The sequence below is a fragment of the Aphidius gifuensis genome, linkage group LG2 (assembly GCF_014905175.1).
Source record: "Aphidius gifuensis isolate YNYX2018 linkage group LG2, ASM1490517v1, whole genome shotgun sequence".
NCBI classification, from domain to species: Eukaryota; Metazoa; Arthropoda; class Insecta; order Hymenoptera; family Braconidae; genus Aphidius; species Aphidius gifuensis.
Window position 1 is genome coordinate 966,535 of NC_057789.1, and position 27,022 is coordinate 993,556.

The 27,022-nt window shown below is 22.3% G+C and overlaps 3 protein-coding genes across 15 annotated transcripts in view; 2 read left to right on the forward strand and 1 right to left on the reverse strand.

The window, feature by feature from the left end:
• Positions 1 to 1,718, forward strand: part of LOC122848161 (histone deacetylase 4) — a 45,009-nt gene extending 43,291 nt beyond the window's left edge. For all 13 annotated transcript variants that reach the window (XM_044146034.1, XM_044146026.1, XM_044146027.1 and 10 more), the window contains 2 exons: positions 54 to 193; positions 268 to 1,718. In XM_044146034.1, the coding sequence (XP_044001969.1) occupies positions 54 to 193; positions 268 to 331 (204 nt within the window). In that variant the 3' untranslated portion in view covers positions 332 to 1,718. The remainder of the gene's footprint in view (positions 1 to 53; positions 194 to 267) is intronic.
• Positions 1,719 to 10,901: 9,183 nt separating this feature from the next.
• On the forward strand, positions 10,902 to 23,169 carry LOC122848166. Its single transcript, XM_044146044.1, has 4 exons — positions 10,902 to 11,200; positions 19,759 to 20,018; positions 20,132 to 20,251; positions 20,698 to 23,169. The coding sequence occupies exons 1-4, from the start codon at positions 11,159 to 11,161 to the stop codon at positions 21,536 to 21,538; spliced, it is 1,263 nt and encodes a 420-aa protein (XP_044001979.1). The 5' UTR covers positions 10,902 to 11,158; the 3' UTR covers positions 21,539 to 23,169.
• On the reverse strand, positions 22,786 to 25,127 carry LOC122848167 (endocuticle structural glycoprotein SgAbd-2-like). The gene is made up of 5 exons (XM_044146046.1): positions 24,988 to 25,127; positions 23,726 to 23,943; positions 23,346 to 23,506; positions 23,190 to 23,290; positions 22,786 to 23,112 (listed from the first exon to the last, which is right to left on the reverse strand). Exons 1-5 carry the CDS (start codon positions 24,997 to 24,999, stop codon positions 23,026 to 23,028), a joined length of 579 nt encoding a protein of 192 aa, XP_044001981.1. The 5' UTR covers positions 25,000 to 25,127; the 3' UTR covers positions 22,786 to 23,025.
• Positions 25,128 to 27,022: the final 1,895 nt, after the last annotated feature.

A 27,022-nucleotide genomic window follows, 5' to 3' on the forward strand; every position in this document is an offset into this window, starting at 1 on the left:
TTATAATATTAGTTGTTTATTTATTTTAATATTTTTTTTTTGTCATTTAACAGATGTCACATTGGCCTTGTTTAAAACTTGCTGCTCATACAACTGTTATGAGTGCCGTTCAATCAAGTCAAACTCAACGAGATGAAACAGAAACAGTATCAGCCATGGCATCATTGTCAATGCAACAGCCAACAAATCTAACGTGAGTTTATTTTTTATTCATCAATTTAATAATAAGTTTGTCTCGATTATTTATTTTAATTATTTATTGTACAGAACAACACCTGAACATTCCCGTGAAGTATCTGAAGAACCAATGGAAGAAGATGAAGGAAAATGAAGTTAATTTCATTTAAAAAATTTATAAATATCAACCTTTTTATTTATATTTAAAAGTTTTTTTTTTCTTTTGCAATTATGTTATGAAAAAAAAAAGAAAAGAAAACAACACGACAACGAGGAAAAGTTTAGAAATTTTACGAATTTTTTTCGGGCTAAATGCGAAATAATATGTTTAAATATAAACCGACGCCCTCCAATCTTTGATGTAACGATTTTTTTTTTTTTTTTTTTTTTACAACGGCTGGGCCACAAAAAAGAAAAAAAATGAATTTAAAAATTGCGTAACTTGGAAGACGTGTTATGAAACATTGTAAAATATAAAAAAAAAAAAATAATGAATTCATATTGAGATAAACGTAATCACTTAAATGGCAAATTTTGTAAAAATAGTTTTAAATATTTTGACCAGCTGGATTATGTTTATATATTTTTATTTAAAAAAAAAAAAGGTGTGTCTTAAATAGACAACGAAAAATTGAACAAAAAAAAAAAAAATTCATAATGATTAGGAATATGTGTACCGAATGAACGGACCAACGAAATTAATGATAGAAATTTTTACAAATCGAAATTACGTTTTTTTTTTTTGTTGAAAAAGCTAGCTGTGTTTGATGAAGAAAAAAAAAAATAATAAAAAGACAGTAGCGTTAGAAATTCATCGTGAAAAAAAAAAAAATAATAAATAAAAAATAACAATGACATAATTGTTTAAATGAGTGCTGGTTACTCGAAATAATTTACTCTCACATTTTGTTGATATCAACAACTTTTTACCTTATTTTTGCACATAATTTTAATGTGCAATTTCCATTTGATTGGAAATTTTTATGTGTTATTATTAATCGTATATGTATAGAAATATAAAAAAATGAATCGTCATTTGTGTAAAAATAATTGTAATCACGATACCGAGACGCGGATTGGAGAAAAAAAAATAAATAAAAAAGGTTAAATAATAATAATAAATATAAAAAAAAATAAAAAAAAATTGTTGTATTTTATTAAATGGCAAATTTTCTTCATCATTTATCGAAGAAATTACTGATTGTTTAATTGGAAATAAAAAATAAATAATTAGCAGGGTGAATAATTTAAAAAAAAAAAAAAAGTTGTTAAATGTGTATAAAAAGAAAATTCACCTTTACATTGTTTTTTGCTGTGTAAAAAAGGCTGGTGCAATTTTTGTGATAGTAGAAAAAAAAAAATGATTGAAAATAAAAATTTTAGATATGATAAATAAAGAGGGTAACAATTTTAAATTAATTTAAATAATACGAGCATTTATTTTTGTGTCATGCATTTTACAAAAACACAGATGATATATTGTATTAAAAAAAAAATAATAATAATTAAATAAACATATATTTATATAAATAAAAATGAAAAAAAGCTAGATTTTGGAAAACACAGATAAAAGTTTATATTTAAAAATGAATGTATTTAAAAATTAATAATGCAGATACAATTAATGTCACGAGAATCTCAATTAACTGTTGAATGTTGCCCTTTTTTAAATGAAAAAAAAATTAAGCTATTATTCGATGTACAAAGCCCAGCCTAAATGAGTAAATAATTAATTCAACAAACGATTAATAGCACATGAATTTATGATATAAATTTATCGTTATCATTAAGATATAAAAAAAAAATAATAAAACAATTTTATTGCAATGTTAAAGTGTATTATTAAAGTGTCTAAATTATATGAATTCTATTTATGGATTAATTGAGATATCGACTTGAAAAATTGTCACTCAACAAACAACATAGATAAGATAAAAAAAATGAATTAAAAAAAATGAAATAAACACTGATGATGAATAATTATTGTAGCTTGGGCCTACAATACTATTATTTTTTTAAATATTAAAAAAATTATATCAATGTTTGTTTAATGAAATTTAAAAATAAGATTAACGTGTGATCTCGGTATCAATATAATTTTTAATGAAAATCATTGTTTTACTGTTAAACAACGAGAGTGAATATTAAAACTTGCAACATTCCTGTATTATTTCATGGAATAAATTCATATAGAGATAATTTAATAAATAAAATTATATATAAATGTATGATAAATTAATTAAGTTGATGATTTAATTTGTTTAAGGCACGAGATAACAATTCATGTATATTAATAGTTTATGTATCAGTAATATGACTTTTTTTTTTTTTTTTTTTATTTATGTATATACATGTACCTCTTAAATTTAATTTTAAATAAAAAAACTATAGTCATTGTGTTAATTATTATATTTATTGTATTATTTTTTAAATATCACGAATTTATAAATATTCATTAATATAATTTTATAATAATAATAATAATTAGATTTGAAAAAAATTATATAGAAATAAAAATATATCACAGGTTATTGTATTGAAAATATATTTTTCAACATTAATGTTTCTTGGTGAAAATATTTCTCCGCTTTCCTCTGAAGTTGTTTCGTTTTTCTCTGATATTTCTTCGCTTTTCTTCGACTTTCTCCGAATTACTGTACTTTTTTATTTCTCCGCATTACTCCATATTTCTCAGAGAAAAAATATATTGATGTGTAACATATGCTGATTAAATTAATTGTTGTTGGTTTTTTGAGAATGATTAAATCTGTCAATTTTGGAAACTGGTTGCAATTTATTTGTTATAGATTGATTTATTTATTTAACTGAGAGTTTTTTTATTGTAAATTTATATGTAAATTTACAGGTATACGTCAAATGACATAATTTCAATCGAATGGAATTACTGTATGACCAACCATTTTTATTTTTTTACGATCGTAGTTCTTTTTTTCGTTTTTTTCGCAATTCATTTCTGGTTTCTTTCCTTTGCATCAATAGAGCGTTGTAAAATTAACAGTATATCAATAATTCACTCATGATATCATTGGTTTTTTCAGCTTGATAATATTTGTGGTAAATGTTTACCAGTAATCTCCCAGTAATTTTCCGGTTACCTGTTTTTTGAAATATTTTGTATTTACCAGTAAATTTCTGGTAATTTACTAGTAGCATATTGTCTTACCAGTTATGGTTATCTGGGAGTTTCTAATCACAGCTGACTTGCAGTTGATCAAAAAATATAAAATATCTCAATGCACAATCATGCACCTCCCATGATTGTGCATTGAGATATATTTTATATTTTTTAGATGGCATCTACATTCTACAAAAAACCGGGCTCAGTAAATTTGGAATGATATTAAAAGTACAAACAGTTAATATGTTTCTAATTTACGAGTCAATTAAATAGACGACCAAAATTATATGAACATTTTTTAGTCACTCAAGAATTTTCTAGATCGAGATTCACAAGTATTATTGTTTCTGATATTTTTTGAATAATTATATCTAAATCGCAGTCACTCAATGTCAAACTTTGAAAATTTCTAAACCCTCTTAATATCTAAAAAATTGTAAAAATTAATTTATATCATTTGAATTAATTGAATAAATTCGAAAAAAGTTGAAGATAATCCAAATATAAATTATAATGTTTCGCTTTACTTTGATTTTTCTTTGAAATTTATTTGTTGAATGTGTCCCATGTATGTCAACAAGATAATGGACCCTACAGCTGACAGTTTAATGAGAAAGAAAAAGAAAAAAATATTAAATAAAATTTCCAAAAAAGGTATGAAGATTGTTGGTGAGTCATTTTGTGTATCTAATAATCAGTTGTATGAAATTCAAAACGAGAAACGAGTTGGTATATCTCAACTCATCTCGTAGTGTTTGCACTTTTTTTTTTTTTCTCCATAAAATACATGTCTAGTCTTATATATAAAACATTATTTATTTTTTTGATATTTAAAATATACCGTTATTTATTTTTTTTTTATTTGTAAAAATTGTATTAAAAAAATTCATACACGTTGCGATATACGCAGGTCAACAAACTATATATATTTTTTTTATATTTTTTTTATAAATCGAAATTTAAAAATTGATTTCTTCAAGTGAAATTTGATATAATACTTTTATTATTTTTTTAAATATATTTTTATTATTTCTATCAAGATAAATTTTTTAATCGCATGTGTAACACTTGCCTGTCAAGCTTGACACATGTCAAACTGTAAAAAAAAAAAAATAATAAAAATTGATCTATAAAAAGTTGACTGAAAATCAATAAAATAATTTTTTTTTCATCTGAAAAATTAAATGAATTTATGAAAAATTTGTAAATAAAAATTCAAGATGTCTAGTTGATTTCTGATTTCTGAGAATTTATTTTTCCACGTTTACCAAATTTTCTATATATATTTTTAATCTGACAATACATCAGAGATAATAATAATCTTGATAACATTAATATGATAATTTGATATTATAAATATACATGATAAACAAGCCTGAGGAATTTTGCAGACTTTCACTCAACAGATATCCAATGAAAGTGATATTGAAATTGTCCAATCTCAGCACATTACCATCACCACCACCACCATCATTATTTATTAGTTACCATGAATGTCATGATAATATTTATTTTTATAACCATTTTCAAGTGCAATCAAAGGTTAACCACTTTTCATTGAGCTAAACTTACAGCTGATTATTATTTTATAATTTTTTTTTTTTTAATTTGATTATTTTCGATGAATGAAGATCTTCTTTTGTACACTGATGATAAAATTAATATTTAAATTTAGACATTCAATCTACATTCTCCCTCGGGCATAATCAATAATATTTTTTTTTTTTTAATTAACTAATTATGTGCAATCATTTTTATGCAATGTTATTTTAAAAAATGAAACATTATTCTATTTATTTTTTTTATTTTTTATTTATTTTTTACTGAGTTGTTATTACCATTGACTTTTTTCTCATGTATAATTTTATTTTGTGAAATAAATGTCTCTTTGTCTGGTCCAAGGACAATTATAATTTATAATGCAATTTAATTTCTTCATTACGTTTTTTTTTTTTTTTAGCATTAGTCTTGATATTTTAAAAAATTGAATTTTATAATTTATTTATACAAAAAAAAAAATTGTAGATATTGTTTTTTATTATTTGTATTATAATTTAAAATTTTTTTTTGTTTAAATAATTTATATTTCATTTGATTAAATTATTCAAAATTAGTTGTTTGTTTTTTTTTTCGATTTTTGTGGGTGATTTTTCACGGTCATTTAAAATTGATCGAGGACAAGAAGAAAAAAATGTGTTAAAATATTTTTGAGAAATCAATATTTATTATTATTAATTTTTACATTTTTGTGTGTATTGCGTAAGTTGATATAATACTACTCGATTCAAATGGTCTATAAACCACTTGAATCGAGTAATATTATATCAACTCATATTATAATATAAGTGGAAAAAATATTCCGTCATACTTTTGTAATTGACTCATTGTTGGATTATTTATCCTGCCTCAAAATATCAACACGTTATTTATCCCGTATATTCAACCTCAGCTATCTCGAATATATATGACGGGATATATAACGTGTCGATATTTTGTATATGTAATATATGTTTCAGGCAATACTAGCAAAAACAAGAAATGGCACTTTTAGATACACATGGCCAAAAAATATTGAGGGGTCGAAATGCAGAACGAGGTTTTGCGCACAAGGCTCGAGAGCAGGCACTACATGTTACTGTTTCCTCAATATGTTAGTCAAAAAACATCAAATCAAAGTAAAATTTTTCTCGTTCTGATTTCAGCAAGCACTACATATAAACATTCGTTATCATATACCAAAAATGGATACATTGGTAATCTTTAAATTAACAAAATATTTTTTAATAATTTTTCAAACGGTAACTCTATTGACACAATATACGGAGAAATTTACGGTGAAAATCCTATAACTACAATCATGTGTAGAATTGATAACACCGTGTGCAAAAACCTGTAACTGTCTCCATAATCTCTGAATTTCACCGTCTCGGTACTATTAACGACGTCATTTTTCCGTATCGGTCTTTTTTAAAAAAAACAAAAAACCCCCGGCCGTCAGTAACTAAAAAAAAAAAAGAATTCCAGTCTCTCAAATTTTATTAGTTTAATTATCATAAAATAATAATAATTATATTTTAAATTAAATGAAAAAAAAAACTAAATTTTTTAATTTTTAATGAATTTATCAAATTAAATTTCAATCAATAATTAAATGAATCAATACATATAAAAATATAAAATGAAATCACTTTTATTTGAAAATATAATTATTAAATAATTTCACTATAAAAATTATTATTTATACTTGGCAAACATTTTTCAAAACATGATTAAATTTGTAAATATATTTTGTTATTATTTTCAAATTATTATTTCTATCAAGATGGCAAGTTTTGTTATATATTAATATTTGCTATTATAAATTTTTCCATTTTTGTGCGTATTGCGTAAGTCGATATAATATTACTAGATCCAAGTGGTTTATAATATGCTAATGAGATCACACGCCTACACGTGTCTCTCACTACCGCATTAATATCCTTGCTTAAATCACACACATAGACAAACACCTAGCCAATCACACATTGCATATTTTTCTACAAACGTTAGCAACTAAAATACATGTAAGCTAATTAATCGTCATACGTTTTTTTATAATATTATAATTATTTTCCTTTTTTAAAAATAAAAAATTTGAATAAAATATAAAATCATGATACAAATTAAATATTTTAATTTCATTTATTTATATATTTGTCATTGAAAATTTATTATTTATTTGTGTCGCATCATTGAAAGAATTTAAATTTCATTTTGTTATTGATTTGATTGAATAAAAAATATAAATTCTTTGAATTATTTGTTGTAAAAATCAATTTGCTTGAAATAATATTGAATTAATTTAATTTAATAAATAAAAATATTAATTTTGTTATAAAAAGCATTTAAATTAATTGTTTATTAATGTAAAATATATATTTTAAAATTTTATTATACCCAAATGTAAAATTTATTAAATTAAAATAATATTTGATGAAAAAAAAAATAATTTTCTCAGTGTAAATTGTTGCAACTACCTGGCTGATAAAACAATGACAATAAAAAATTTATTATTAATTTTATAATGCAATAATAAAAGCTTTATTTTTGTTATAAAAAAATTATTTTTTGTTATTTAATAATTCACAGTTACCATTTGTACTGCTCAAAACAATGATCGATATTCAATGATTAATCATCATCAATAAGAAAATTCAAATAATCGCGATGCACTCTCGAAATTTTACTCTTTATTTTTTTATCTTTTTATAAACAAATAAAAATAATAAAAATTCAAGACAAACGATGTTGTATATTTAATTTTAAAAACTCCATGAAAAAAGCAACTTGACATACCAATATGAAAAAAAAAAAAATAATTGCGAAGGTGTTGAGGCCAAATGACACTGTCCCTCCACAGTGTCCAACAAATATTCTCCTCCCATATCGTAATTTTCAATTCCCATAAATATATATATATTTCAATCGACACTCGTAAAAATAATCCAACAACATTTCACTCAAGTAGATCGAGTTTTAGATCGTTCAGTTTTGCAGTGTGTGATCTAACGTCATGATCAATATAAATCATATAAAAATCAGACATTAAAATACGTGAAACTTGTGTGATTATAAATTGTTTTTTTTTTTTTTTTAAATATAAATATTATATAATAACAGTTAAATAATATCTATTATTTAAAATAATAAAATGTATTTTTATTATTTATTAACAGTGAGTAATAATATTATTGAAAAAATTAAATTAATAAAAAACCATAATTTTATAGATATAAAATTATGATTTTTTATTAATTTAACTTTTAATTTGTATCTCTAATTTATCCAAAATTATAATTAAATATGAAACTCCAGTAACATACAACTTATACATGTTGATGCCGATCATAGAGAATCTATGATTTTTCGCCCTTGCTTGAAAAAACAAATGTTCACTCAGTGAATAATAGGAAGACAAGTCATGATGATTTTTTAATGAAGGTCGTCATCCTCTAATCATCGGATGTTGTCAATGTCAAATATTTAATTTATTTAATTATCATTATAAACAACTATTTTATTATTATCATTTTTATTCATTTTTAAAGTCATATAAATTTATTTTTTCTTATTTTAAATTATTTATCATCTTGGTGTTATTTTAAAAACGAAATTTTCATTGGCACCAATACGGAGAAATTTACGGGAAATACGGAGACACTTACCTGCATAAATGTCCTCGTAAATTTCCCCGTATACGGTGTCAATAGCGTTATTTAGCGAAAATGACATAACATGGGAACCGGTACTGCTTTCATTCACTCAATATCACCATAAATGTACAAAACAACTTTTAGCTATAAAAAAATAAATATGTTCATCAGTACCTTAAAAAGTACGTGTTACACTTGAATCAGGACAAAAGTTCAAATAAAAAAAAAAAGAAATTATTAACAATATAAATTCAATTGTCAACATGCAGATTGTTTTTTTTATTTTTTTTTTGTCTTCGATGCACGTATTTTAAAACACAAAAAAAAAAAAACTATATATATTTATTTTCGTCTTTCAACCGTTATCTTAAACCCATTTTTAATATTATTTAATTTTTAAATTTAAATAAACTATTTGATTTCTATTTTGTATATAAAATTATTCTGTGTATTTTTCGTTCATTAGGCTATATAAGATAAAACCAAGTAGAAATTGTCGATGAAATTTGTGACTTTCTCTGGCTTAACAACTTAATAATAATTCCGTGATAAACAAAAGAAATGATAAATAAATTTTAAATATATATTAGCAATAACACTATTGGTCCAGCGAAAATTCTATTTCAAAAATATTTTGCGTTAGTTTTCATCCCGGTGATTAATTAACAAATTAATATCAAAGATTTTTTGGCTTTTGCAAATTTTAATAATATTGTTTATATTTTCTTTTTGTTTATTTATATTTATATCAACTTCCTTGTTGTGTGATATATATTTTCATGCGTGTATCCGGTATTTGTAAATGTATTTGTGAATAATTTCTTGGATGTAAATGTGGGGCCTGTAGGCCCATCAAGCCGTGCCTCTCGTAAAAGTGAAAGCAATTTAGTATTAACACTGTACTGTATCGTAAACGAAGGAGAAAATTCAACTGCAAAAATTTAATATTTAAAAATTTTACACATGTATTTATTTATATACAAATTTTCGGCCAAAAAAAATAAATAATTTAATACAATTTTGATTCTCGCTCTTTTTTACTTCAACTCTTAAATTTAAATTTCACATGTGATTTTAATTACATTCTCATAATTTGTTTATTTAAATATTTATTTATTGTTTTTTTTATTTTTTCTTTCAATTTGGAAATTTTTTTTATCTCCTTTGTTTAATAATAAAAAAAAACAACGCTGAATACACATTGAATCGAGTACAATCCCACGCGTCTTACAAATCTTTGGATAAAAATCGTGTACCCCCATTTTTTTTTTTTTTTCGAATTTTTCTATATTCATTCATTATTTTTATTATTCGAAAATAATAATAAATATATTTCGTAAATTTGCCGGAAAAAGGCGTGACATTTTTCAACGTTTTACAAAAAAAAAAAAAAAACAAACTTTTTCATTTAATTTTTCTTTATAGTTTAAAAATTTTTTTATATTTTTATGGATTGAAAGGGCAAAAAGTGTCGTGATAAATTGTTAGTATTGTCACGTATTTGAGGTGTTGCTTGTAACACCCAGCACGTTTTATCTGAGATCTGAATTTTTAAATTTATATTGTTTTATTTTTTCATATTACTTGTAGATGTATATAGTTAAATTACTCGGTCATTATAAAACAATTTGTAATGAAAAATATTAATCATCAGGGAATTTATATTTATATATTTAATTTTATTTTTTGATTGTTTATGCTATTCGGTATAATTTTATATGTGGTTTTTGTGTTGCCTTGAAATTTGAAACTTTACTCTAAATGCATTTGATCATGAAGATGATGATGTGTGTAGGTCGTAACGAAAGGACACTCATAAATATAAATAAATAAATAAATAAATAAAATGACTATGGAATTAAATAAACGAATAAACAAATTTATTAATTAACAACCAAATAACCAAGTAAATAAATGAAAAAATAAATAAATAAATCATTGATAAAATTAATCAGTTAATTAACAATTGAATGAACAGATAAATAATTTAATAAATAAAAAAATAAACAACTAAATAATAAAATAAATGGATAAATAAATTAAATACTTAATTAACAATAAAAAAAATGAATGAAAAAATCAATTAAACAATAAAAAAAATAAACAAAATTAAATAAAAAAATAAGTCATTAAAAACTTGAAAAAATAATAAACAAATATATAAAAAAATAAATTAATCAATGAATTAATAAATAAAAAAATTAATTTTTTTTTATAATTTTGTCCTCCAACATTCAACTAACCTTCCTCTAATTTTTTTTCAATAATAAATCTTAAAAATGCATTATTTATAATTTTTAAAAATAAATAAATAAATAAATAAAATAATCAGATCGAAGGTGGAGGTATACACTGAGTCTGGTCTTAAGCTTGCCCCCCTTTCAAGTGATAGCAAATAAACGTCGTCAGTATCCAACAATCCTCAGTCTTTTCTTGGCATCCTCAACATCGCGAACCTCCCGCTCAAAACTTGGATATTTTAAATAATCAAAAAAACACATCCACCAGTGTTAAATATATATTTTTTAATTTAATCATAAATTACAAATGTGTTTAGCTAAATTACAAAAATTAGTGACCATGAATTTAAATTGACTCGATTTATTTTAAATTTAGCAATTTATATTTTTTTCTATTCAAATTAATCATCATGTTGGCAATTTGGATATTCACCCTGTTGAGCTTAATGACGGTGAGATTAATTTATAATTAAAAAAGTGAATAATAATTTCTTAATGAAAATTAAATTTACTTGTGATTTTATGGATAAATATTATTAGTGTTTTAGTGTTGAGAAAAAAAAAAACAAAATTAATAGTTTTATATATTGAAAGTAAAAATTTGTTTGCATCTATGCATCAGTGCTATAATAAAACGATAGTTACAAACAAGCCACATGATGTTAACAATTAGTCACGGCATGTATTATTTTCTTCGCGATACCAAGAAGAAGTTGCTCTTTAAATTTTTTTTATTTTCCTCACCTTCATGAAACGTTTCGAATTTCTTTTTGAATTAAAAAAAATATATGATCTATATTAAATCGATCAATGTGTGTGATTTAGTCTCAATGGTCGATTAAATAGTTTGAAAATAAAAAAATAATAATTCAATAATAATTATGTGTTGAAACAAGCCTGAGACTTGATCTAATTTTTATTTTTTATTTCTATTATTAAAGGGTTCGTATGTTATTACGTGAATTATATTTTTACGGCTGATCTCATGTATCGATCCACTCGACTCATTAACGATTACGTGTTAAAATGAAAATATATAGATCAAATTGAGAGCACGCCTACGATTTAAAATAACATTGTATAATATTTATATATTCTTTTGTTTATGAAGGTATAATAATATTACGTAAAAAAATATAAATAAATGAAAATTTTTTTAATTAATTAGTGTCGTTTTAATTATGACGTAAAGAAATATATATAGAACAATAATGAAAATAATTTAAAGGAAATAGATTGAATTTTAATTTTTAGTTTTGGTTATATGATAAGATGGTTTTTTTTTTTATTTTTATCATATCAATTTATACGTCAAGTATTTACAGAGCGTAAAAAAAAATTAAAACAGTAGAATATTTTAAAATAGACAATGGAATAAATCAAAAAAAAAATTAAATAATATGGATTTTAATTTTTTATTTATTGTTGGTGATATAATAGTGTTCGTGTTTTTAATTTTGATTTATTTTTTTTTATTTTATAATTTGTTTTTGATAGACAGATTTATTTTTTACGAGGTATTAAATTCAGACCATCGTGTGTGAATTTATTTAATGGGGAATGTTCATTGCCAAGTGGGTGCATTTAAGAAAAAAAAATATTGGTGATCGTAAATGGATATATGTTTAAAATGAAAAAAGTCAATAATAATAAATAGTGTATTCTGAAGAAATAACCTTTGACCTGGGTTGTTGACCAGCAAACTGGCTGTAACTTTGCAAAAAGACATTTTATTATCTCACTGTTTTATACAACAGCCACGATTTCTTATTTAAACTTAATATTTATTCGAAAACAATATATATATTTCAAATGATTTGTTATAAAATATAAAAAAGAGAATTTTTTCAAATTGAAAAATCATACCTTTCTCTCAATAAAATTCATAGTAATTTATATTTATTTTAGAAATAAAAATAACGAAAATATATTTAATTTTAAAAAAGTTTTTTTTAAAAAACAGTTATTCTTTTTAGAATGAAAATATTTTTATAGAAAATTGTTGTTTTCATTGATGTATATTATACATGTATTTTTTTAATTTGCAAAATCAACATTTGCTTAATAATTAATAAATAATAATTCAACAAAAAAAAAAAACAATTGTGCAAAATTTTTAGTCAATAATAAAAGTAAAATCTAAACATGGCTATAAAAAAATTGTCGTTTTTTTTGTGTTTTTTAATTTATCTTTAATATTGATTAGAAAAAAAAATTCTCAACATTTACTTAGAGGCCAAATTATAAATAAATTCACACATTAATAATAAATTGAATGAAAAAAAATAAAAATAATAAAAACAACAATCTAAACACATAACTGAAAAAATAATTATTTTTAAAAATAAATTTTTCAATTTTAATTTAAATAATCAAAAAAACCAATTTATAAATTTTAAATATTTTATAAAAAATTACAAACGACACATTATTAATTTATAAAAAATATTTAACAATAAATGAATAATATTTTTTACAATCCTTTTATTAATTATCAAGTAAAAATATATTTTTCATAACGAACAAGTATATTTTATTAAATGACGTACATAATTTTTATAGCTTGCAAATATAAAAATAATGACATCATGTACGTGTTAAAACAAAGATGATAAGTTGATCTGAAAATTATTAACAATTCAAGTTTAAAATACTTGCGCAACAAGTGACATAATTTGTATTCACACTGTGTAAAATAAAAAATAATTCAATAACACACACACACACACAATAATTACAATTACCACAATCATTTCATGCGTGACTTCAACAAAACAATTACAGCCAAATGATTCACTAATCCTATTTTTTTTCCCATCAAAATAAACTATAAAAAAAAATCATTCAACTGTATCGTCATTGACGAATAAAATTACATTTCAATTCTGTCTCTTCTTTCCCTTGAATTTAAATACCCAATGACAATAAAATGGGTGTACATATATCAATAAATTAAAAAAAATAAAAAACAATTATTTAAATAAATCTATGATATAAATTAAATGAAATATATTTTTAAACTCATGATCAAGGTCTTACCCTTGAAACAAACAGCCGGTAACTGACCTCACCAATGTTTGCTATATGCAATTTTTAGCAATATATATTTCATCCCCCTGTGATCAGAAATCTCAAAATACCTTTGAGGCAAATGTTATCTTGTACATAGAGCACTTGGTTATGTATTTGAGTTAATTTCATGTTAATAAATCACCAAGTGAATCTTGACTGAATCTCTTAAATGTTGAGTGCATACTTGTGTATACAGGTCGCATATAAAATACACATACGTGACTCTTAAATTATTGTCTTAAAATATTTAAATAAAATAAAATAATATATATACATAGAGGGCATTATATATGAACCAATCAAGTATGCATATGCACAACAGCAACAACAAACAACAACAACAATAATAACAAGTGAAAAAAAATGAAAAAAAAATGAAAAAAAAAATATGCAAAAATGACTCTTGTTCATTTCCAATTACGGTTTGATCATTTTAATGTGTGTGTGTGTGTTAAGTGAAGAAGAAAAGAGGATACTTGTTGGTCATAATAATTTTTTTATTTATTTTTTATATGCCGAGTTGGGGATTTGCAAGTGTCGATTTAATCTGGCGAATCAGGCGACTTTAACAACCCCAAAATTTAAAAATACAAAATTTATTTTATTTTATTTTTCGATTGATTTTTCTTGGAAATTAAATTATTGATTGATTTTTAAATACTTTGGCTAAACTACTTGTTGATTTGTTTGATTATTTTTTTTATTTTTTTCTTTGTTTGGTAGATATTGGTAAATACTATGTAATTATACAAAAAATTAAATTTTTATTTGAGTTTTAAATTTTTTTTTGAAATTGTTTATGGATAGGGGAATAATTTAATGGGGTTTTAAATATTTTATAATGTTTATTGAAATTTAATATCACATAATACTGTAATTTATTTGAATTTTTTTATGTTTTTTAATTCAATATTGCTATGGTATTTTTTTTATGTTAAAAATTTTTTATTTTGTTTGGATTTGTTTTATAATTATTTATTAAATAATGGGTGATATAATTTTATTAATTTTATAGTTAAAAATTGAATAAAATTCTATTAAAATTTGTATTTTATTTTTTATTGTTTTTGATTTATTAAATTCAATTTTCTTTTTTAATTTTCAATTATTTTATAAACCCAAGAAATTCTGTATTGATAATTATATATTTTTATTTTTTTTAATTTATTTTAAATTATTTATTTAATAATAAATTACATGTGAAATAATTTTATCTAATCCACTTTGAAAATCATCAAAAACAAGACTAAAAATTGCGTCAAAAATAATTTTAAAATACGAATTTCATTCTTCATTGTATTTTTTTTTAAATAAATTTATTTGTTTATTAAAATTCATGTAAAAATAATTTAAAAATATTAAATAATACATGATATTAATAAAAAACAATTAAATATATTTTCATCAGTTTTAAAAAACCAATTAACAATTAAAAAAAATTCTTGATTATTGATAATTATTTTTCCATTTAAATTTCCGTCCAGAATTTTTTTAAAATGATTTATTTAAACAAAAAAAAAACAACTTAAACATTGCATGAAAAATAATTTAGAAATAACAATTTTATTCTCCATTGTCTGTTATTTTTTTAAATAATTTTTTATCATTATTTTTTTGTTTAAAAAAATAGTTGCGAGATTGGTTATTCCACCTCGGCATTCACCTTAACCCGGTATCCTAGGGTCTAACTTTTATTTGCCTCCTCGGCTATGTAATAACCAGTTGACAATTTTTTTTTTTTTTTTATTTTAATACTATACATATATACAAACATTATTTCATATTTTTTTTTACGTAAATTCTTATTGTTGATGGTTAGTCGTCTCTCCAAGTTGAGTGAAATCTCGGTTTTAAATCAGTAAAGTTATAAGTCATATTGCATCAAAGAAAAATATGCCGTCTTTATATATATATTCACAAAGAATATTTTTAAAAAACCCCAAAGTATACCAAGGTATAAAAAAAATATAAAAAACAAAAAATTAAATATCAATTTATATTTTATTTCATCAATTATTGTCAAATTAATTTCAATGAATTGACGCAATTTATCATGCCAAACAGGAACAAAGAAATTCATAAAATATTGTTTCGATTGATCATGCAATTTTATTTAAATAATATTTTATATATTTATTTATAATATTAACCTTGAATTTTATTATACTGCACTCAGTCATATTTACTTCGTGCTGAGAATTATTTTTTAAAAATAATTATACATTTTTTTTTTGTTTTCTTTTTTTCAATTTAATTTTTCTTCGTTTGAGTAATGAGCATTGATATTTGATAATAATAAAATGAAAATTATTATAATATAATTAATATATTACAATTTAAATATTGTGTATATGAAAATAATTATTAATTGAAACCCGGAGATTTTATTGTACATAAAAATTAATACTCACAAATCACTTTCTTGAAATTTTTATTTTAATTTTTTTCTACTCTCACAAAAATTACTAATCGTTTTCATGTTATTCTAAAATTTTATATCCTCAATATTACGTGATGATGGAATAACGATAAAAAAAAAATATAAAAAAGATATTTTTAAAATTTTATAATGATAAATAAATGTCTCCAAAATTAAACTTTCATTTTTTTTTTTTTATTTGGTAAATTAAAAATTGGATTATTGACATAATAAAATATATTTAAATATTTATTTATTATAAAATTATTAAATTCATGATGTAACCATATTTTTATAAAATTAGAAAATTAGAAAATAAAATTTTCAAGTTGACAAATTGTTGAAAAATATATTTAACAATTGATTTTTTTTTCGAGTGAAAGTATTAATTAATATTGGAATTTTTGAATGGATATTATTGTCAACAGGGTGAAAAATAAAACGTAGAATATTTTCAAGATAATAAACCAGGCGTGTAATTGTTAAAAATAAAAAAAAAAATTATGATATTGAATGACCCACTCCTGTCATTATGGACAACTGTGTCAATCTCATTCAGGAAGTTGAAATTTATTTTTTTCTTTATTTCTATTTAGAACACCGTGAAAACGTGTGAATTATAAAATTTATTTGAATGACACTGACCTACCCTTTTTATTTATAATATTTAATTTATATTTTATAAAATTTTTCATTGTGTTTTTTTTTTTTATTTTTATAAAATACAATGGAATTTTAGACTGTGTGAAAAATGAAAATTAAACTTTCTATATATATTACATTGTAATGTATTTTTTTTGTTAATTAATAGGGTATATGATAGAGTGTAGGAAAATAATAATGATGTATTTATTATAAGCTTTTAAAATAGCAGAGTAATTTTACGGAATGCTTAACATCGATATCAATGTAGTGATCATATTTGGAATTAAACGTAGTACGTGATTTTTATTGAGATCATTTTTTTTTTTTTTATTTTTTCATTTATAAAGTAATTATCAATGTTGGGTTAGTCTTTGTTTATATTATAATTTATTCATATAGTTAGTTAATAATTTTAGAAAAAAAAAAACAATGGTGTGATGTTTTATTATCTCACTGTTTTATACAACAGCCACGATTTCTTATTCAAACTTAATATTTATTCGAAAACAATATATATATTTCAAATGATTTGTTATAAAATATAAAAAAGAGAATTTTTTCAAATTGAAAAATCATACCTTTCTCTCAATAAAATTCATAGTAATTTATATTTATTTTAGAAATAAAAATAACGAAAATATATTTAATTTTAAAAAAGTTTTTTTTTAAAAAACAGTTATTCTTTTTAGAATGAAAATATTTTTATAGAAAATTGTTGTTTTCATTGATGTATATTATACATGTATTTTTTTAATTTGCAAAATCAACATTTGCTTAATAATTAATAAATAATAATTCAACAAAAAAAAAAACAATTGTGCAAAATTTTTAGTCAATAATAAAAGTAAAATCTAAACATGGCTATAAAAAAATTGTCGTTTTTTTTGTGTTTTTTAATTTATCTTTAATATTGATTAGAAAAAAAAATTCTCAACATTTACTTAGAGGCCAAATTATAAATAAATTCACACATTAATAATAAATTGAATGAAAAAAAATAAAAAAAATAAAAACAACAATCTAAACACATAACTGAAAAAATAATTATTTTCAAAAATAAATTTTTCAATTTTAATTTAAATAATAAAAAAAATTATTTTATAAATTTTAAATATTTTATAAAAAATTACAAACGACACGTTATTAATTTATAAAAAATATTTAACAATAAATGAATAATATTTTTTACAATCCCTTTATTTATTTGCAAGTAAAAAATGTATATATATTTTCTATGACCACCATGTAACTGGGAACTCAAAGACCAGTAAAAACTCACGTGGGAAGTTGAAATAACAATTTGATATACGCCTACACTGGCGTCAAGTATTATCCTCGATACATTTAAAAAAAAATATCTACATATTTATTAATAAATAAAAAACCAACAATTCCCATAAAGATTTATATGCTAATAAAATATATCATAGGGTCTGATGAATCCAATTTTATTTATTTAATCATATTAACATAACAAAATAGCAAAATACATATTCTCCTTCAAACTCCCATCTCAATCAAAATCAATTTCCACAAAACAAATATATTAAAAAATTCCTCAAAATCTCATTAACCAAAAATATATTATAATAACTCAATCCTCATAATACAAAAATCATGTAATCCAATGAACTTGAAAATGATTTGCAAATTTAAATAAATATTCAGCTTTTTTTTTTTTTTCTTTCATAAAATAAATAAATACCGCTTGACCAAGTGATGTCAGTTACGCATTGGAACTTGTCCTATGTGGGTGGTTTTTTTTTTTTTTAAATTTTTTTATAAAATTATTTAACTGTTAGGAGAATAAGTTTATCCGACAGTCATGATTCGCCCACACATGGATAAAACCATCATCCTTTTAATATTAATTTTACCTACAACAATAAAATATTATTTCGTCTATCTTTGCAATTTGTTTATGAACAGTATTCATTTTTTAAATCCCACTCAATTTCATACAAAGAAAGTAGATCTACAAAATAAACGAAAAAAAATAAAAACATATTTATTTTTAAATAATATTTAAAATAAAAAAAAATTTATACGGTTAAGTAAGTAAGGTATCCAAGGAACCAACAACAGCATTGCTAATATATCATGTGGTGGCTTTGAGCAAGACGACCAGTATGATATGGGATCTCTTAATATGGACCGTTGAGGCCAGTAAGACTTTCCCAATCCCACGCACGCCTCTCTTTCGCCAACAAATACAGCCGCACTTACCAACCAACAAATATACAACAAACAATCTTGTATATTACAAATTTAAAAACTATCTTACTCAATAATTGCATGTGTTTTTTTATTTGTCCTCTATACTTGTTTGAAAAAAAAACAAGAAAATGCTCAAACTTCATGCTTTAAATTTCGATTATTTATTTGTTTTAAAAATGATTAATTACTGATTTTGCAATAATTAAAATATAGATAAATAATTTTTAAATTCTTTTACCTAAAAAAGACTGTTGTAAATTTTGTTATCTAATATTTTTGTTATTTTATAACATCAAAAGACAGCCTAGGTCAAGGCAAACAAGTTTTTTTTTAATTTAATCATTTTTATTTTTGATATTAAACTACCCACTGTTGATGAAAATTTACGTGGAAAAATGATGATGCATCAGCTTATTTTGTTGTTGATATTCAAAGTGTACTTGATCTCATTGTGAAAATATATATTAAGGTGGTAAAAAAAATAAAAACAAAGATGATCTTGAATGAAAGACCTCACTGCCCACTCAACTGTTTGAATAATTTATTGTTAAACAATATTGCGACCGTGGTTAATCCAAAAATAGTAAATTGTCATTGATGTATAAATATTAATTAATTAATAAACTAATTTAAATTTTTATTTTTATTTGATTTTAGATTTCGGTATTTTGTCTGACACCAGATGAGATCGAAGCACAAAGAAGTGGTTGGAATATTGATCCAACAACACAATATCATATTCAAACTGATGAAGGACCAGAAAGATATTTTCGTTATCAAACAGCAAATGGACAATTTAGAAAAGAAAAAAGACTTGCTGATGGTACTGTCATTGGAACAGAGGGTTGGCTTGATGCAACTGGTTTTCTAAGAATCAAAGATTACATTGCTGATAGTAAAGGCTACAGAATACTCAAGTTTGTATTTTTTTTAACATTTATCATGAATTAACACTTTGCCGTTTGTCATTTTAGTCAATAATATTTTTTTTCCATGTTACTTTTATTTTTAATCGTAATTTTTCTTGCAGATCGAAAAAAGTTTATGTTGGACCACACAGTCCAATTCAAGATGCCGTTGCTATAAGTCGACATGTACCAGCACAATCTGGTATTTTATCAAAGCCAAGAAGACCACCAAATCCATTCCGGTAATTAAAAAAATTTTACTTTATTTATCAAAGCAAAATAAATCATTTTAAACTTCAATTTTTTTCGAAATAAAATGTTCACATCTTTGTTTACGGAGATAAGCCTTTTTACTATTAAAAAAATTTTTCAACTAATTAAAATAGAGGTTTTTTAAACAAATAAATCTCCTTTTTTGTTATTATCTTTTTATTTTTTATTAATAGCATACTTTTCGTTGATTAAAAAATAAAAATCGTTAAAATAAAAAAATCGAAATTCGTGAAAAAAAAACGATGATGTCATATTAAAATTCCATGAGCGAAAAAAAAAAAATTTCTAGTAAATTATTTTGAAATAGAATGTTCTTTGTATAATTTTTGACAAAATAAAAAATATATTTTTTAAAAAATCCGATATTTATTGATGTTGATGAATTTTTTAAAAATTGAGTTTTTTAATTTTACAGAAAACCAGCTATTCAAGATTTGCCTGGTAACAGTATTGAATCGAATTCGATAAAACCATACAGAAGATATAATTCACCAACGACAGCATCATATCCAAGCTATCTATCATCAACACCATCACCAATAACAATCGACGAAAGATACAACGAAATACAAAAACCAGTATCAAATTATTTAAGCCAAAATTATAAATACCAATCACCATACAATGGTCGTTGGAGAAAACCATCACAATCTGTTGAAATAATTCAACAAAATGATGTAATAAATACCAATCAATACAAGGAAAATATAAACATTGATCCTGTATCAAATTATGGAAATTATCGTCAAGAAACAAGAAGATATCGTGCAGCAATTGCATCAGGAAAATTCAATTCAACATCTAGACAAACGAGAGGTCGTAAAGCAAATCAACAAGTAGCTACTTCAAGATCTGATGATAATGATAAAAATATTAAAAATGATAATACAGTTTATTATGTTAAATCTAAAAATAGACAGGCAAGATATTCACAATCACCTTTGTCATCATTTCCTTCATCTTCTTCATCTTCTTCTTCATCATCTTCTTCGTCTTCTCCAGCTGATGAATTACCAGAATACGATGGTACACATACAAATGCTGATGGCTTTCAGTATTATTTAAAAACTCATTATCATGAAGAAGAACAACAACCTGATAAAAGTGTTGGATCATTTGGCTATGTTGATCCATTTGGTATACGAAGAGTTGTTTATTACAAAGCTGATTCTGATGGTTTTGTTCATAAAAAAAATAATCGTTATGTTGGATTCAATGCAACACCATATGATCCATTACCACCCAAGTCAACTTGAACAAAAAAATATGCGAAACAACTCGTGAAACTTAGTCAAAATACTTTCATATTTTTGTCAATTGGAATTTTTTTTTTTTTTAACAACAAATTACTCTCGACGTGCCAGTCGATTTAGATTTTAATATTATCGATAATTAATTTTTTTTTTAAATTTTTTTTCAACTGTGCGAATGAGTTAATTGTGTTGACTGATTTTTTTTTTTTTTTCTCTCAGCATGAAGATTAATTTTAAATTTAATTTAACGTTATTTTAAATTTCTTGCAAATTTATTTTTAATTGATAAATTTGTATTTATGTTTTTTTTTTTTTAAGTAGAGTTGTAGTATTAACATTTAGACCGTGATATAATTCAAGTATTTAATTATTGATGTGAATGGATTTTTGAATTTTAATTATTTAAATGGTGCTGCTGATGTTGCCCTGATGATCATAGTGCATTTAATTATATTTAATTTTTATGATTTTATTCACTAAACAATTAGTTTACAAATTAAACGTTGAAGTAAATTTAACAAATGAAATAAATCGCGACAAAATAAATTATGAATAATTAAATTGCGATGAAAATTAATTGACAAAAAAAATTTATCGCGAAAAAATAATTTATTCACGAAAAAGCAATTTATTCACGTAATAATAATTTAAAAAAGAAATAATAATTTTAAATTATGCTCTAATTATTATTGATTATAATCAAAGATTTTTAATTTTTTTTTTAAATTTATTTCATCGCAATTTATTGTTTTATAATTTTTTCAAAAACAAAATTTATTTCGTCGTAATTTATTTCGCCTATTTTGAATAATTAAAAATGCACTCTGGCCTCAGGGCAATAATTAATTAGTATCTGTAAATTAATTTACAAATACTGATTAAAATAATTTTTTTTTTTTTTTTTAAATCATCGTTATCTTTACTACCTCTTTAATTTTTTTTCTAATTTTTTTTTTCATCCATAAATGTAAAATTTAAACAATCAAATACTAAAAATAATATTTAATTATTATTTTTTCTCCTATATTTGTACTGAAATGATTGCTATCTTTTTTTAGAGATTCAATTATTAATTTAATCAAATTAATTTAGTTTAACCACGCTATGTTATTTATCAATTGATAAAAAAATTAATAAAATAATTTTTTTATCTTATTTATTCACGCTCGTGTGAGTTCAATAAAATCAACACAATTTTTATTGAAAATTATTATTAAAATACATGAAAAGGTAATTAAAAAAAACAATAATTATTTATGGAATATTGTATTCATAATTGACAGTATAAAAATATTTTAAAAAAGAAATAATAATTTTAAAATATGCTCTAATTATTATTGATTATCATTAAAATTCAGTACTATCGATAAACAATAATCGATCAATTTTAAAAAATCAATAACGCTGTCTAAAAATACGACAGTCATTACCTAATATTTTTTAAATTGACGCACAAATGATAATGTTTTAATTATAATATTTTTTTTCATTTAAAGACGGTAATTTTTATTGTCTTCGCGTCTGTCAATTTGTTGATTGAATGGTTGTGGATTTTTAGCTTCAAGAGCTGCCTCTTCCTGAGAAATTTAAAAAAAAAAAAAAATCAATTAATTGTTACTGAAGATAAATTATGATTAAATATAAATTAATTTACCGCTTGTTGTCTGATACCAGCATAAATGAGATCGAGTCCTTTTTGTACTTCTTGTGATACAGGTGGACTTGTTGGTAAATGATCACCAACAGCACGGAAGCCTTTAAAAATATAATTAAATTAAATTATAAAAATAAAATTAATAAATAAACTTACCATTTTCATCAGCAGTATAATGAATGGTGATAATTTGTCCATCAGGACTTGGATAAGAATAACTTCCTTGTTGAACAAGTGTCTGTGCACGATTTTCACCTTCACCAGTTTCTTTCAAATATCCACTCTCTTCAGCAATGATATTATTACCAGTTTCATAGCTAAAAATAGATAATAAATAAATTAAATTAATAAAATAATAAATAGCCATGTATATTTAATAAATAAATAATAATAAAAATTGTCAGTACAAATGTCAAAATACTTTTTAGAATTTTTTAAATTATTTCAATAAATGGGTGAGCCATAGTTCATCCATGAAAAGTTCAAGGATTAATCATTAAATAAAAATTTTATTATTATACAATAATAATATTTACTTTGTTTTATATGTTCCATCATGTTCTTGTTCTTTATTCCATGATAAAATTGGTATAAATGTTGTTGTTGTTAATTGTCTTTCATTGTGGGGTCTTTGTTCTTCTGCATATTGTTGTTGTGCTGCTGGTTGTTGATCTCTTTGTTGATGATCTCTCTGATGTCCACGTAAATTGTACTGACTTTGGGCAAATACTGCACCAACAACTGTTGCCAATATCTATTTAACAATTTAAAAAATACATTTATTATTATTTTTTTTATTTTTTATTGTTTTAGCAACAATTTTCATCAACAAGTGTTTAAAAATTATATTTAATTTGATTTTAAAAATACTTTAAACACGTTTAATTATCCTAGCAATAATTTCCATCAACAGGTGTTAAATAAACAATTTAAAAAATATATTTAAATTAATTTTAAAAATATTTTCATTGTCTTTTTGATAGTTACATCAAAACTTGTTAAATTAAAAGTGAAAAAAAAAATATTTTAAAAATATTTTATCCACTTTTAATTGTCTCGTCAATAATTACATTCAATACCTATTAAATTAACAATAAAAAAAATAAATTTAATTAAATTTTACAAGCATTTTCATTATGTTTAATTGTCTTATGATCAATAAAATTAAAAACCAGTTTAAAATCAAATTTATAATGTAATTCAAAATATATGCATCATCATCAAATTTAAATTATATTTTTTTTCCATTATTAATTTCCTGGTTCATGTGAGTTTGGCCATAAGAAATAAATAAAACAAGCAGAGATGAGTGAAAGTTAAAAAAACTAAATGCCAGGCTGGGTCATTTAACTCCTGACCCGTTAACCGATGTCCCATCCCTCCCGGATTTTAACATCGCTTTATATTTCATCCTTTCTTTTCCTACATAATTATTTATTTAATATATCTCAAGTATTATACAATAGACCATTATATTTATTTTAATCATATTTTTAAAATTTTTTCATCAATTTATCCACGTGAATCATCAATAATTAATTATCAAAAAAAAAAAAGAATAATTTTATGTTGCATGTATAACGAGGGTGTGTAAGATAAATATAATTTTTTTTTTATATTTTATTTCATGTGGGTTTATTGGAATTTTAATTAACATAATTTTGCATATATTATTTTTGACTACCGTGTATATGTTGGCTTTTAAATAAAACAAAAAAAAATTTCGTGTTTTAAAAATGTCTATTTATGTGTTTGTTATTTAGTAGATATTTTGGTGATAATAATTATTTGGACTTACCAATAATTTCATGTTTAATCCTTGTTAGTTTAATAAAACTGAAAAATAAATAATATTTTTTATTGAATTTATAATGTTGATTATGAGACGATGCAAAACAGCTTGTGATGCACAAGATACTCTGTGTCTATCGATGAAAAGAAATCCTCTTTTATACGTACTCTCACTTTACCACCTCTTTTTTTAGCTCAAAATAATCATGAATTATGAACGTAAGGGTACAACACAATGTGGATTACACTGATAAATTTATCTGTGTGTGTATTTTAAGATGAAAAAAGATTATTATTCAATGATGTGTTATTCAACTTGTTTCTTGTCGAAATTAACAACGATATATAACTGCCGAAAAATTGAAATAATGGAAAAATTTATTGTGAAAATTATTAAGGGTCAAGTTGGGGTAAAAATATAATTGATTTAATATCGGATATTAATTTATGAGATAATATGCAAACGTGATTAAAGGTCAAACTGATTTTACTATGATTTTTATTTCGATCTGTGAAAGTGGATAGAAACAAAGTTGAAAAAAATAAATATTTGTTTTTAATTTATTTTAAAAATAGATTGGATGGTTTTTTTTATTTTTTTTTTTATTATTAGATAGGCTTTGGAAATAATTTGTTTTGAAATTTTTGAATTATAGAATATATTAAACTGCCCACTAACTTTTCTATGATGATCTCATGAAATTTTTTAGATTTTTATGCTTTTTTTTTTATTTAATATTCAGGTTTTTTTTTATGATGAGCAAATATTACCACTTAAAATGAAGAAAAAAAAGGCAACAATAGACTGAATGGAGTCTTAGAAAATTGTAGTTTTTTTTATGGAAAAAAAAATTATAAATTAAGCAATTTATCGGATATTATTTTCCGGCACGAATTTTAGATCGATATCAATGCGTTATGCATCGTGTAATTTTTTTTTTGTTTATCATATTTTTTAATTATTGTTTTATGAATTTTTATTAGATATTTTTTTAGTTTTTTCTAATTTTTTAAAGTCTTTTTAAATGAGAAATTAGTTTGAATGATTTTAGAAAATTAAAATTTTTGTTTTGTTTGTAAAATTTTTAATTCTTCCTTTTCTCTAATCTATATATTTTTTTTTTCATTCAATAGTTTATAAATTCATTATAAATAACAATAAATAATAATTACTAAATTTATTCAATTACAAACTACCTCCAATAATTTTATAAATTAGAAAAAAAAAAATTACAAAAACGTTTTTTTTTTGTATTTCAAATTTAAAATTCTCACATTAATTATAAATACTAATTATTAAATAAAATTAATTACAAATTACTTTAAACATTTCTCTAAATTTATAAAAACATTTAATCATAAAAATAAAATTTAATTTTTAATTAATAAATCATGTGCTTATGTAAATAAATAAATAGAAAAAATAAAAAAAAATTTGTAAAAATTTAATGTTCTTATTAAATTTATAATTAATCATCAAATATTTAAATAATTTCTAGATTATAATTATGATTATAAATAGATTATAAAATGAATACAAACAATAAAATTAAATTAATTATAAATAATATTTTTATAATTATATAAAGACATTTATTTATAAAACATAAATCATTTCTTCACCTTAAAAAGTTCATGTATAAATTAATAATAAAAATAAAAAATTTATAAATAAATAACAAATTGTATGTTCATCGAGATGATCGTAATATTAAATGCAATATTTCGTAATAAATGTACATCAGTAAAGAGCCATCGGCGAGGAAGCAACTTTGTTACTTTCACATGTCCTTCGTAAATGTAGATCCATGGAATCCAGAAGCTGACACACAATTGACCGATTCTACATGTGCAAAAAAAATTTTTTTAATTTTATTTATCATCATTATTATATTATCTTATTATTCTTCATTTTATTTTCTCAAAAACGATCGATTATAACCATCGACAATTGCCCTTCACAAAAATCCATAAATTCTTTTTTTTCCACTTCTCATCTTGAACATCTTGCACAACATAAAAATACCAACCCAATTTTAAAA

Excerpts from the sequence above, each read along its gene's own strand:
- LOC122848166 (XM_044146044.1), top strand. The coding sequence starts at position 11,159 with ATGTTGGCAATTTGGATATTCACCCTGTTGAGCTTAATGACG. Across the intron at positions 11,201-19,758 it reads CCCTGTTGAGCTTAATGACG|ATTTCGGTATTTTGTCTGAC; the intron begins GTGAGATTAATT and ends ATTTGATTTTAG. Across the intron at positions 20,252-20,697 it reads AGACCACCAAATCCATTCCG|AAAACCAGCTATTCAAGATT; the intron begins GTAATTAAAAAA and ends TTAATTTTACAG.
- LOC122848167 (XM_044146046.1), bottom strand. Across the intron at positions 23,507-23,725 it reads GATGGAACATATAAAACAAA|CTATGAAACTGGTAATAATA; the intron begins GTAAATATTATT and ends ATCTATTTTTAG. Across the intron at positions 23,291-23,345 it reads TTATACTGCTGATGAAAATG|GCTTCCGTGCTGTTGGTGAT; the intron begins GTAAGTTTATTT and ends ATATTTTTAAAG.